Source organism: Spermophilus citellus, assembly GCF_964194105.1.
Source record: "Spermophilus citellus genome assembly, chromosome: 1".
NCBI classification, from domain to species: domain Eukaryota; kingdom Metazoa; phylum Chordata; class Mammalia; order Rodentia; family Sciuridae; genus Spermophilus; species Spermophilus citellus.
The window spans coordinates 201,811,958-201,825,437 of NC_138182.1; the positions used below are offsets into that span (position 1 = coordinate 201,811,958).

General features: G+C 31.9%; 1 protein-coding gene across 26 annotated transcripts in view; it reads right to left on the reverse strand.

The window, feature by feature from the left end:
* Nucleotides 1–1,396: 1,396 nt before the first annotated feature.
* Nucleotides 1,397–13,480, reverse strand: part of PPIP5K2 (diphosphoinositol pentakisphosphate kinase 2) — a gene marked incomplete at its 3' end in the record, with an annotated part of 91,203 nt that continues 79,119 nt past the window's right edge. For 3 of the 26 annotated variants that reach the window (XR_014020528.1, XR_014020529.1, XR_014020530.1), the window contains one exon: nt 13,297–13,385. Coding sequence is in view for 20 of the 26 variants with exons in the window: in XM_081281166.1 (XP_081137292.1) it covers nt 3,337–3,455; nt 9,468–9,593; nt 13,248–13,385 (383 nt within the window). Of the gene's footprint in view, nt 3,456–9,467; nt 9,594–13,247; nt 13,386–13,480 lie in introns of those variants that run through there. The other 23 variants (XM_081281162.1, XM_081281151.1, XM_081281155.1 and 20 more) reach the window with 16 other exon arrangements.

Consider the following 13,480-nt stretch of genomic DNA (forward strand, 5'->3'; position numbering starts at 1 on the left):
GGATAGAGGCTAGGGTGAAGAGACAACTCCTGTCCAAAATCTTGTGTGATCTTTCAGGAGCAACCATAGGTAATCACAAAGGTTTTGCTTGTTAGTCTTTGATGGGGGAAAGCTGCTTGCTTTAGAGGACAGCTGGCACATGCCAGTCTGGGAGAGTAGCAGTCAATGACACAGGACTGCCTGAACTGGTTTTGCTTGGGTTAGATCATACCTCCCGCCTCCCTGAATCCCAGCCTAAGCACCTTCTTTCTGAGGTCTCCTTATCAGGGTCCTTTACTGAGACCCTTTTCTCCAGTGGGATCTAATTCTTTTCTACTGCCAGCATTCCCACCTCACCCCACAAGGCCACAAAATGGTAGGGACTTTTGTTCATCACTCCTCAGCAATGACTCAATTCTTCTTGTCTGCACTGCATGATCATCTAATTGACTTGTGTCCCATGCTAGTTTACTGGGTGGGGGAGAATGTGACAGGAGGAGCTGATACTACTTTCCTTTTTGATCTCTAGCTAACATTATCATGGTACATAAATAAAATCATTACTCTCATTTTGGCTTCACTGTCTAAAGGAACCACCTCAACACCTCATAGTTTGGTAGAGATGCTAGTAAACACCTTCCAATGCACAGAACAGCCTCCCAAGATGAATTATCTGATTCAAAATATTAAAGAGAGCTGAGGCTTTGTGGGGGAACTGACCCAATCACCAACTCCAGGGTCAATAAGTTCATGGAATTATCCTTGAATGTTCTTCATTCAGGGGTGGAAAAATGACCAAGATATCCCAATCATATCCAAGTGAATGATTTAATAGTCTATGGTTGAGGGAGAATTGCCCTCAATTTTTGTTGCAATGATTACAAACAAGGAAATATGTAGGCCTTGACTGGCACTGATAGCTACCCTGTGAACACAAGGGTAAATAACTCTGGAATTAAGTTTACTCTATGCCAGAGTAAAGAGGGAGATGGACAACCTAAGCCCATGAGGACATTATGGCTGAAGCCAACACCACCTTTGGATATTCAGAAATGTATAATAATAAATCTTCTTATGGTTTAATCCAGTTCCAGTTGGAGTTTTCTTATTTGCCAATGAAAAGTAGTTAAAGATAAAAAAGCAATTAAATTAGAAAGCATACCCAAAAGCAAACATACATTTTATATATATATATATAAATATATATATGTATATATAAAAACATGTATGTAATATATATGTATATATGTATGTATATATATATATTTCATTTAATATCTCAGTGTTATTTAAATTGAAAGTTTAGTAGTTTAGACAAAGGGGAATGAATGGAATGGAGGGGGGACAGAAATAGGAATGACAGTGCAATGAATCTGACATAACTATCCTATGTACATACATGAATACATTAACATCGTGTACATTCACAAGACTGGGATCCTAATTACAGTAAGATATATTCTGTGCTTGTGTAACTATATCAAAATAGATTATACTATCATGTATAACTAAAAAAACAAATACAAGGTGGGATTATGGCTTGGTGGTAGAGTGATCAGCTAGCACGTTGTGAGACACTGGGTTTGATCCTTTATTTATTTAAAAATAAATAAATAAAACCCAAAGGTATTGTGTCCATCTAAAACTAAGAAAATATTAAAAAACAAAATAAAACTAAAACAAAACAAATACAATTTTTAAAAAAGAAAGTTTTCCTCTTTCTTCCTATCTTAAAAGCTAAAGAGAAAGAGATAAAGAACAAAAATAAAAAATAAGTTACCAGTTAAGGCATTCTCAGATTTTGGAAAGAAAATATTTTAAAACAATTCAATTTAAAAAATGAAAGTTTACTTATCCCCATAATAAGCACATTAACCACATTTTCACATACAGAAAACTTAGGTACATTCAACTGTTTACAAGACAATTCTCCATATAACACACTTACATTCATGTGGAGTATATGAACTTATTAACTTACATAGATTCACAACTTTTGCATTTGGTACTTATTTTCTAAAATTCAGTTCATAGATAATGTTTTCAGGTTAGAAGAATCTCTTCTGAAAGGTTATAATTATTGTATTCATACAATGAGAATCCAACAATTCTTTAGCTTTCATCTAAAGCTTTAGCAATCTTAGTTACATAACTTGCAATGCAGAGTTGTCTTAGCAGGTTGTACTGTTTGGTTTACAGTTTAAGTCACTTAAAATAATTCACAATTATTTGTGCAGCAAGGGAAAAAAGCACCAAGGATAATATTTTTTTCTCACATCCTAGGTAAAATCACAGCACGACAATCTCATTTTCCCTTTAAAATCTAACTATTTGTAAAGAGCATTTATTTCAAATGTGCAATCTTTAAACTTTCTCAGTGACATCCACAGGTACAACCAACATAAGAATGGAAATGGTAAAAAAGAGACTCTGTTCATAATACCTACTAACTTAACACAATTCAATTTAACATGGACAATTTCTATTCTTGAGCTGAGTTCTTTAGATCTAAAAATAATTTCAAAATAAGCATAATACTTATAAATTTCTCAGCTATAGATCTTGAAAAGAAAATCTAAAGTTGCCTTTCCTGCCAGTATATAAAACAGAAATTTTCTTGATGAACAAAGCATCTTTTATAGTAAGGACATACATAAAGAAAATAGTTTCTACGAATTAATATAAAAACTTATGTGCATAAAGATGAAATTCTCCCAATTGTATATGTAACATTTTAAATAACATAATAAAAAATTCAAAGCACAGCTTGAAAAAAATATCCCATGTGTTAATACTCCAGTCATTTTATATGTCCGCATATATGTCACTAACAATTAAGAGATAATTTCTAATGTAAATGATCAATGCGATCTCTTTGGAAATATATTCTTCAAAAAGTTCCAATATGTAATCTTGTCTGTCAAATTACAACCCAATTTTTTTTTTTTTTTTTTTTAACACTAACATGTAATTCAGTGAGAACACAAGTATGGACAGAGGCCACTCATCAGACTCTTTACTTTGGTACAGGCCAGCTGAGCTTTTATGTTCTTTTTCTTTACCATAGGCACATGGTAAACATCGTATTAATAACAACAGACATTTATGACAATTTTTGCTACTCACAGAATGCTAATAAATATTATTTTAAACATTCCCAGATCATAACAAAAATACCTTACCTAAATATAAACAAAGAACTCTAGATTTAAAACATTTTTAAACAAATACAGGGATGTTTAAGAAAAAACATAAATTACTTGCTTTGATAGTTTTCAGTCAAGGTTTATGACATTTCTTTTTCTATACAACAAATGACTTTTCTAAGTATAAGAAGTTCCAGTTTCTGCTAAGATTTCATTTCTTTTTCCCAGTGTTTTTTTTGTGTTCATGCACTTCTGTTGTGCTATTTACATTTACACTCTTTTTCCGAGATGAGGTATTAGCAACAACTGCATTAGAAGGTCCACTGTTAGCTATACAAAAAGAGAAAAACTAATGTTTAGATTTAAACAAGCGATCCACATTTAAATAATACGGCTGAGTAATAATTAGACTGTCATCATTGTGATGTAAATGAAATATCAACATTTAATATAGCATTTTTAACCTTTTACTTTTTAAGAATTCAACAAAAATATAGAAAAGAAATAACAATGGGCCCTGTTCACAAAATAAGTTTCTTATTTCACTCTGTGTTATTCCTGGGAGACTAACTCACTGCCATCATTTTTAGGTACTATGTATTGCACTTAATGACTTAATTTTATATTTGTGGTCTAGGACTTTTCCTTTTGTTCTAGATATGTAAATATATATCTAAATGCCTTGTGGAAGTCTCTTTATAGATATTGGATAGGAAACATAAAACTAACATGCTTAACAGTAAATTCATCATTTCTCCTATACAATTCTATTTCCTCCCATATCTCTCATTTCATCACTATACATATACAGCTCAAAGTTTGAAAACCAGAAACATTCTTGGCTTGGGAAACATTTTTCCTTATCTGAACCAACATGAAGGCCTAATGAGTCATCCAAAAGCTATTCTAGGTGGAGTTAACACTTCTATGAGAGGGCATGTTCCTGTCTGATTAATATTTCTGTAGACAACAAGTATATACTCAATGCAAAATTTGAAAAACAAGTACCTAAAAGACACTGAAGAATGAATAAAATTAGGGAGTTACTGGAGAATAATCAATACTTGTAAGAGAAGAAAAAAAAACAATGAGATGAATTTCCCTTTTTTAGTGTTCAGCCTGAGAAAAGGACCCAGTCTATACCATATAGAATGGCTAAAAATCTAACATAAAAACCAATTGTACTAGCACGAAGAACCAGGTAACAAAGTACTAGGAGAATTATACCTGATAGAAAGTAAGGTGAGAAATCTTAGGCAAGGAGAGACTGTAATTCTAAGTATGAACCCTGATCAATCTATGGCACGAGCAGAGTAAGCTCTAAGCTTCCCTGTAGGTTAAAAAAAGAGAAATGAAATTTGAGCTATCACCTACTTCAAGGGACAAAGGTTTGCAATCCGAGTTCAAATTAACTCTTTGTTTAATAAAACAAACAAACAAACAAAACCATTTTTTTGGAAGAACATAAATGAAATAATAGAATCCAAAGTTTTATAACATATAATTCATAAGGTCTAAGTTATAATGCAAAATTAGTCATTATGCTAAGAAACACGAAAATGTCTATCTCCTCAAGAATGGGCAAAATGATAAAGACCAATACTGAGAGAAGTCTTTTATAGACAAGATTTTTAAAGTAGCAAATTTAATTATGCTCTAGGTCATAGGAAAATAAGTTAACGTGATGTCTCTGCAAAACCAAAACAAAATACCTACAAATAAGAATCAAAGGAATGTTTCAAACTAAATAAATTAAATAAAATATCTTAAACTGGTTGGGTGCTGGGAGCAATGACACATGCCTATAATCCCAACTATCTGGGAGGCTGAGGCAGGCAGATCCCAAGTTTGAGTTCAGCCTGCAACTTAGTGAGACACTGTCTCAAAAAATAAAAGGACTGGGCTGTAGCTCAGTGGTAGAGTGTTTGACTAGCATGTGTAACACCCTGGTTCAATACCTGGGGGTATTGCAAACAAAACAAAATAAAACTTGGGTGGGTTTAGCGGCAAACTGGGGAGGGCCCGTAAAAGTAAATACCAGCACCAATCAGGATTACTACCAGACAGACAAACAACCAAAGAAAAGGAAAGACAAGCAAACTGCCAAAAACCAAAGTGAAAAAGAAACCACTAGAAGCCAAACAGAAAAATTAAGCACTGCATAAATGCAACAATTCAGATTAACTAAAACTTCGTATCAGAAACAATGTAACCAGAAGACAATGGAACAATATCTTTAAAGTGCTCAGAGAAAAACAAGTTTCTACACAGAATTCTTTACTCACCAAAATTACCTTGCCAGAATGGAGAATAAAGACATTTTTCAGTCACAGTAAAATGAACAGAATGTGCTGTCAACAGGCTGGTAGTACAAAAAATGCTAAAGAGTTTCATGCTGAAGGTAAATGATACCAGATGGAAACATAACACTTCAAGAAAGTAATGAAGAGTATCAAACATGGCAAATATGTGGAAAAAATATGACATTTCTTTAAAATATGACTATTTAAAGCAAGTAATATTATATTTCTGTATAAATAATATATAGAGAAATAACACATAAACATATGGAAAACAATGTACAAAGGGTAGAAGGAGAAGAAGGTAAAGGAACCTGGTCATTTGTAAGTTTCTGTATTTTACTTTAGGTGATATAAAATTAACTGTTAAGTAGATTTTGAAATGTTAAGAATATATATTTAAAACAATCAATAAAAGAATAATACAAAAGACAGGGTGATGGTGCACAACTGTAATCCCAGCAGCTCATGAAGATGAGGCAAGAGGATCACAAGTTCAAAGCCAGCCTCATCAACTTGGCAAGACTTCGTTTCAAAATAAAAAATAAAAACCAACATGAAGGCCTAATGAGTCATCCAAAAGCTAAGTGCCCATGGGTTCAATCACAAGTACCAAAATAAATGAATAAATAATAATAGTAACAATAATAATACAAAAAATGTAGCAAAAAGCCAATAGATATATTAAAATGCAATTGTGAAAAATACTGAATTAATACAAAATAAAAAGGAAAGAATAAAGGAATAGGGGCTGGGGTGGTGGCTCAGTGGTAGAGTGCTTGCCAAGCACATGTGAGGCACTGGGTTTGATCCTCAGCACCACATAAACATAAATAAACAAAATAAAGGTATTATAAAAATGATTAAAAAAAATAAAGGAATAAAAATTCTAAGGAATAAACAGAAAATATAATAAGGTAGTTGACCTAAACCCAAACATTAGTAATTACATTAAATGTTAATGAACTATAAACACTGCAACTTTAAGGCAGATACTGTTAGAATGTCAAATCTATGTTTTAAAATGCCAAATACATGAGTATGCAAAAATACACTTCTAATATAAAACTGATTATATACAGTAAGCCTAGGACACCTGGAATAGCTATATTCATTTCAGATAAAATAAGCTTTAAGATAAAGCATTACTAGAAATGAAAGAGAAATTTTGTTACAATAAAGAGTCAAATACATTAGAAAGACGTAATAATCAAATATGTATGCAATTACTAACAGAGCTCCAAAATACGAAGACAAAATTTACCAAATTGAAGAAAAACAAGATAATTCCACAATTATGAGTGGAGATTGCTCTAGAACACCTCTTTTCCTTTTCCCAACATCCTGCCAAGATCTACATCTGAACATTATCTATAACCTTGATCTAATGAGTGATAAACCACATCTATTAAAATCAATGAATCATAGAATGACTATTTTTTTTAAAGTACACTTAATACAAGATAATCCAAATGTTAAGTCATAAAAGAAGGCTCACATTTAAAGAACTGAAACCAAACAGTATATGCTTTGTAAACTGAAATGAAATTTAAAAAGAAATTGGTAAAACGATATCTAAAAAACACCCCAAATTAGAAGTTGACTAATAGACTTCATAACCACTTTTAGGCAATGCAATTAAAGTGCTCAGAAGAAAATGTAACAGCTTTAAATGTTCATATAACAAGAGAAGAAATATCTAATAACTAATGACCCCAGAAACTAGAAAAAGAGCATAAAAATAAACCAAAGTAAGTAGAATGAAATAGATAAAGAGCAGAAATCATTATAAAACAAACAGAAATATAATAAGGTAAAGTTGGTCCCTTGAAAAGGTCAAAAATATTGCAAAATTTCTGCAAGAATGATCAAGAACAAAAGAGAACACAAATTACCAGTGGACTAACAACAGGTTATGGTAATAATCTCATTCATTAAAAGAATCATAAAGATCAAAGTTGTCAATGAAGACAAAATGAACATATTCCCTGAAAAATACAAGGTACCAAAACTGCCATAAAGATGAAATGGAAAATTAATTCTACCAGACATTTAAGGAAGAAATAACAATCTTACAAAAACTCATTCAGAAATTAGAAAAGGAAGAAATATTTCTTAAATCATTTTATGAAGCTAGAATTACCCTTGATAACAAAACATGAAAAGAACATCACAAAAAAAGGAAAACTACAGATAAAGATACTTCAAAAATGCAGATGCAAAAATCCTTAAAGTTAAATTAACTCCAATTCATTTTTGTGGCAGTTCTGGGGTATGCGTGAATGTTTGAGTGTGAGTTTGGGTGATATATCACGACCAAGTAGAATTTGTCTTAGGAACATAAGGTTGGCTTAATGCTTGAAAAGTCAAATATAACTCATATAACAACATTTTAACTTTATTATCTGAAAATATTTATGTAGTAATAGTTACAGTGAAGAAGACAATTATTCAGTATCTTAAACTGCAATTTTATATCCTGATCTGTTAAAATGTACAAGGTTCAAGTCTACTTAAGATATTGACCCTAATTTATAAGGCTGTGTAATCTGAGTAAGCTATAATCAAGTATAAAAGAACAAATCAGCAGTAGAGAGTATCACTGAAGTTCTTGTTTTCAGAGTTATAAATACATTATCAATAGAGGTTGTTTTGTTAGGTCTTGAAGGATGTGAAAGAATTAAGAATCTTAGAAGAAAAAATGGAATTTGGGCAAAAGTAAAGAGTTTGGCTACTGTAAAACAACAGTAATAGAAGCTACCATTTTAGTGAGGGCTTAAAATGTGTACTAAGTACTTTCTATGTTATTGCATTCATTTCAGATAACTTCTTAAATTTTTTTTGGTACAGGGGATTGAACCCAAGGGTGCTTAACTACTGAGCCAAATCCTTAGCTGCTTTTTAAATTTTGAGACTGGGTCTAAGTTACTTAGGGCTTTGGTAAATTGCTGAGGCTGGCTTGATTCTCCTGCCTCAGACTCCCGAACTGCTGGGATTATAGGCCCGCATCACAGTGCCTGGTTTCTGACAACTTTTAAAGCTGTACCAAGAGGTTATATAACTTACCCAAAGTTTATATTAATAAGTAGCAAAGCTGAGATTTTAATGTAGGTTCCCTGACTCTTAAGCACAAATTCTTAAGTCAAAAAAATATTTGAAAGGACTAATAGGAGGAAAAGAACAAAAATATCTTCAAAAGCACTTGAGCTATTTCTGAAAACAAAACAAAGAATAAGAAAAAATGAACACGGTTAGAATATCACTGGATTAGAAAAGCAGAAAAAAGAAGAATCATCCAACAGCAAAGTTTCAACGACAAAGTACATCATATAAAGCATTACTCTTCTGAATCAGAGAAATGAAAAGAACACCAAGACAGAGTTATATCTTGCAAGTCAAAGTAAGAGGGCATTTACAGAGTATCAACACTACAATCAAATGTGCCAAAATAGAAAAGTTGCTTATAAAATATAGCTGAATTTAGTAGTTATATCATCAGACTGAGAATAGAGAATTAAAATACAGTAATAGAAGCTACCATTTTAGTGAGGGCAACAAGAATAAAAATTTTTGTAAAATATAGAATGATGCCTTAGGCTCAACAGAAAAGCAAAAGAAGAGAGTCCATGAATTAGCTTGAAGAAAAATGTGAATATGAAATATATTTTATTAAATTACACATGGGGAGGGGCAAATGATTAACAGATCAAAAAGAAGAGGGCAGACCTAACAGACTGTATAGATTTCTTTAAAAAATATTTTCTTTAGTTGTCTATGGACCTTAATTTTACTTATTTATTTATATGCAGTGCTGAGAATTGAACCCAGTGTCTCACACATGCTAGGCAAGCATTCTACCACTGAGCTAGGACCCCAGCCCCAGGACTATATATATTTTGAACTTAGGATAGAATCATTACTCTAGAAAGCACTAGAAAGTGCAATTATCATACTGAAAATAGATTTCACATTTAAAAAGCAAACTATTATCAGTACCCTAATTGCTATGCAGAATTCACAAACTCACAGGCACATTTCTAACCTGGTTTGCTGCTTGCTTTAGTACTCTTTAAGGTAGCCGGTGGAGTTGGGAGGATCTTTGCAGGTGTGTATGTATTTAAGGATACTTTTCTTCTCATTACTGGACTGGTACGTGAGGCAGAAAAGACTGAAAAAATTAAACATAATAATTTAATAATTTCCTGTAAGTTCTATGTTAACATTACAGAAATTTTTTTACAACATAATTTAGTGACTCTAAAATATGTACAATGTGGAAAAAATAAAAGGCAAGGTTTGGAGAGTAAATTCAGGAAATCATCTTTCACATAAAAAGGCAATTCTCTCATGGTCTTACCCAAATCATTGATCTGTTTGTATTATAAGCATTTTAACAGTATACACCAAAAGAATGTCAAGAAGAATAGTGCAGCAGACTTAATTTCATTCTGCCCTGATAGAAACTGATGTACTTAAGGGATGGCAGAAAGTTGATGGAACAGAGTCAGTACTTTTTAAGACAAAAATATCTCAATAATAAATGGGAATTTAAGAATGATTCATTTACAAACACAATGGTCTACTACACTATTATATTTAAGAATAAAATAACTAGATATAAATAGTTAAATAAATCACATTGTTTTCTTTATTACCCAGCTAAGATTTACCTTCATAAAGAGGAGGAAATTTTAAAGTTATCCTCCATATCCCTACTTTCTAATAAAGATGGAGTGACTAAGAAGTGCAAAAAAGAAAAGTAGGGAGAACTCTTCAGGATGAAATCCTTCAGGGAAGGACAGCCCAAAGTGGGTGTGCAAGTGGCAAGGTGACTGTTATAAGGTTCTGGCTTCTAAACAAAGGAAAAAGATTACAAGTCAGATTTGCAATTTTGCAGTTTAGGGGGAAGTCCAGACAGCAATACTTAGTGTGCTTTTGAATATCAAGATGTGGACCAGTTATGGCAAATGTGGCACTGGTGGTTGAGACCCATGTTGAAATGTCACTGATAGTGACAAAGCAGCCACTAATGAAAATAATGTAATACAAAAGTCCCTAAAACATCATATAAAGCACTATATCATTACTTAGTTCTTTCCTGCTTCCACACTTTTATTAAAATATTTTTTTCTGTTAATTACTTTCCATCACTAACTTATCCTTATTAGCATTCCTACTCCATTTTATCAAACACTATTTTAAGCTATCTTTCATTTACCATAAATTTAGAAATTTTTGTTCTAGATGAGGAAAAAACCTTGAACACCAATGGAATTAATACTGTCTTCTGCCTTGTTATAGATATAATAAAATAGAAATAGTTCTGTGAATATGAGGCTATTTCTTTGGCAATTCAGGATTTTTTTTTTTTTTTGTTTTTTTTTGTACTGGGGATTGATCCCAGCAGCACTTAACCCCTGATAAACATCCCCAGCCCATTTTAAAATATTTTATTTAGAGAAAGGGTCTTGCTAAAGTTGCTTAAAGTCTAGCTAAGTTGCTCAGGCTGGCTTTGAACTTACAATCCTTGTTTCAGCCTCTTGAGCCACTGGGATTAAAGGTGTGCTCTATTGTGCTCAGTTCAGGGAATTAAAATAATGTAAATGTGGTGCATTTAGTAAATATAAATTCTTCCGTTACTCCATAAAATGTAAGATTCAGATACTTCCTTCATAATCAGGATTCTCTTTTCTTTAATATTAAAAAAGAATGTAAAAAACTAAGTTGATTTTCTTCAATTATGGCTACATTTTTTTCCTTTGAACAATAAACTTCTCTCAAATAATATCTTAAATAAAATGGATCAAAGCAGATACTATGGATGATGCAGCCATGGAAGATACAAGCCCTAACCATTCTGAATCCTTCTCTTCCTATGGATTTCCGAAGGCTCTTGGGAATATAAGTTAATGTGAATGAATCATATTATCTACTACAAGGTTTATCTGATTCTTGAACTGCATTAAGCAATTTATTTTTTCATCTAGTAGAGAATTAGAGGAACAGGGCTATAATTTAGATCCATGATATACAAAACAACTAAAAAAGAAATCTAACATCCTTTGCCTCATTACTGTACCTCATTAATATACTGATTTCTGAATCAACTAACCACAAAATGAAGCTATCATAAAATACGAATGCCACATAATAAATCTTAAAAGATTATCTTTTTGTAAATATTTCACTAAAATTCTAATTTTAAACAAACAGATGCCATTATTGCTATTACCTTCAAGTTATTCACTGCAAATATTCTAAAATTAAATAGCATTGATATCTATCTTAAGTCTTGATTTAATTATCAGAATCTTTTTTAATCTCTGTTTTAAGATTTAAATTTCCCATCCCAGGGAAGCAATGAAACATCAAGTATAAAGGTAAAGGGCTATACTAGAATTTCTTTAGATTATCTATTGTGAAGGAACAGTACTGTCTATTCTATTAGGATTACACACAACATAAAAGGAGATGAACTTCATTTTCCTGACTTTATCTATTACTTCATTTGAAGCATTATAAATGCTCAGAATCAGACACATGGATATGCAAGATCTGAAATTAAAACCTAATTAAAGCTATTCCTAAAATGAACTATTTTAAGACATTCACATCAGATACATTTCCACTATTAATGATTGAGAACTGACCTTTATTACTAGAAGTGGAAGAAAAGGGAAGGGTCCTACATTGAAGAAATTAGGGACACCATTCGGACAGAACAGAAAGTGAATAGTGCTCTAGAATTATAAGGTGATGGCCCAGGAAAGAATAACTGCAAGACATAAAAGGGATGTCCAGTTTATTAACTATAGGATGTCATTTTATTCTTGGGCAAAATACATTTATAGCACCTCAGAAAAAGGGAATGGTATACAAAAAAAAACTTTGTTGCTTTTCTAGAATATGACTAGAATTGCAAGATTCTTATCTCTTAAGCAGAATACCCTCTCTTAGGAACACCGTTCGGACAGAACAGAAAGTGCTTTGCAAACTGGAAATTCTGACATGCTCTGAGGTATGCTATAGAGCTGAAAATGGAAATTGCTAGTTGGCTTCTTTACATCTAAAAAGGTAGTCTAGAACATTTCCTAAAATGAGGTCCCTCAGAGTAGTTACATGTAATTTTTAATATGTATGAAAAATTTTTTCTTAAAAAAAAGTTTAGAAAATCTAGTTATACAGCATTATTTACAGAACTTCAATCTTTTAGGTTAATGTAATTGTACTTCTCTAAAGGCAGGTAGAATATAAAGTTTTCAAAACTTAGCCAAGAACCCTTATTCTACATACACATGAATTAACTTCTTCAGAATATTTTCTGAGGAACATAATTTGGAAAACTGCTGTCTTCATTTAGGCCCTTTATTTAAAAGCTCTGACTACTTCCAAAGTAGTGCGGGGATGGGTATGAGTGTGTGTGTGTGTGTGTGTGTGTGTGTGTGTGTGGGGAGGGGTTTAATATGAACTAATTATTTTGTAAATTATTTTAAGAGTTATTATAAATGATATGTAATAGGACTATAACATTTACTTTAAAAATAATTATGATTCTTTATTATGCTATTGACTTTGATTGCCAGTTTGTAGATTTTTGGTTTTATTTTCCCTCCTTTTTGAAAGAAAATATTTTGGGGAAGAATCAAGATAAGTGGTTCACTGCACCTGAAACCAAAGAATTAATAATAATGTCCCTTTACATTTCTTTCTCCTCAAAAATTCTATTCAGTACTACTACTTGAGTTTATATATTTTATAATTCTTATTATATTCAACAATTAAATAATAAAATAATAATGATGAAAGTTAATTTCCCTACAACCTTCAGGGGTCTTCCTTGGAACTTCATTTGATGGTGAAGCAATAGATGCAAGAAATTCATCCACCTGCTTTAAAGATAGGGCATTGTGAAGAGTTTCCAGAGGGCAAATAGACGGCACCATGGAGTATAATTCAAAGCCTGCAAGAGAAAAAACAAAAACAAAAAAATAAAAGTTGGGTGTTTTCAAAATCAATAATTGAAAAGAAAGATGATCACTGTTTAGAACTGGAAAA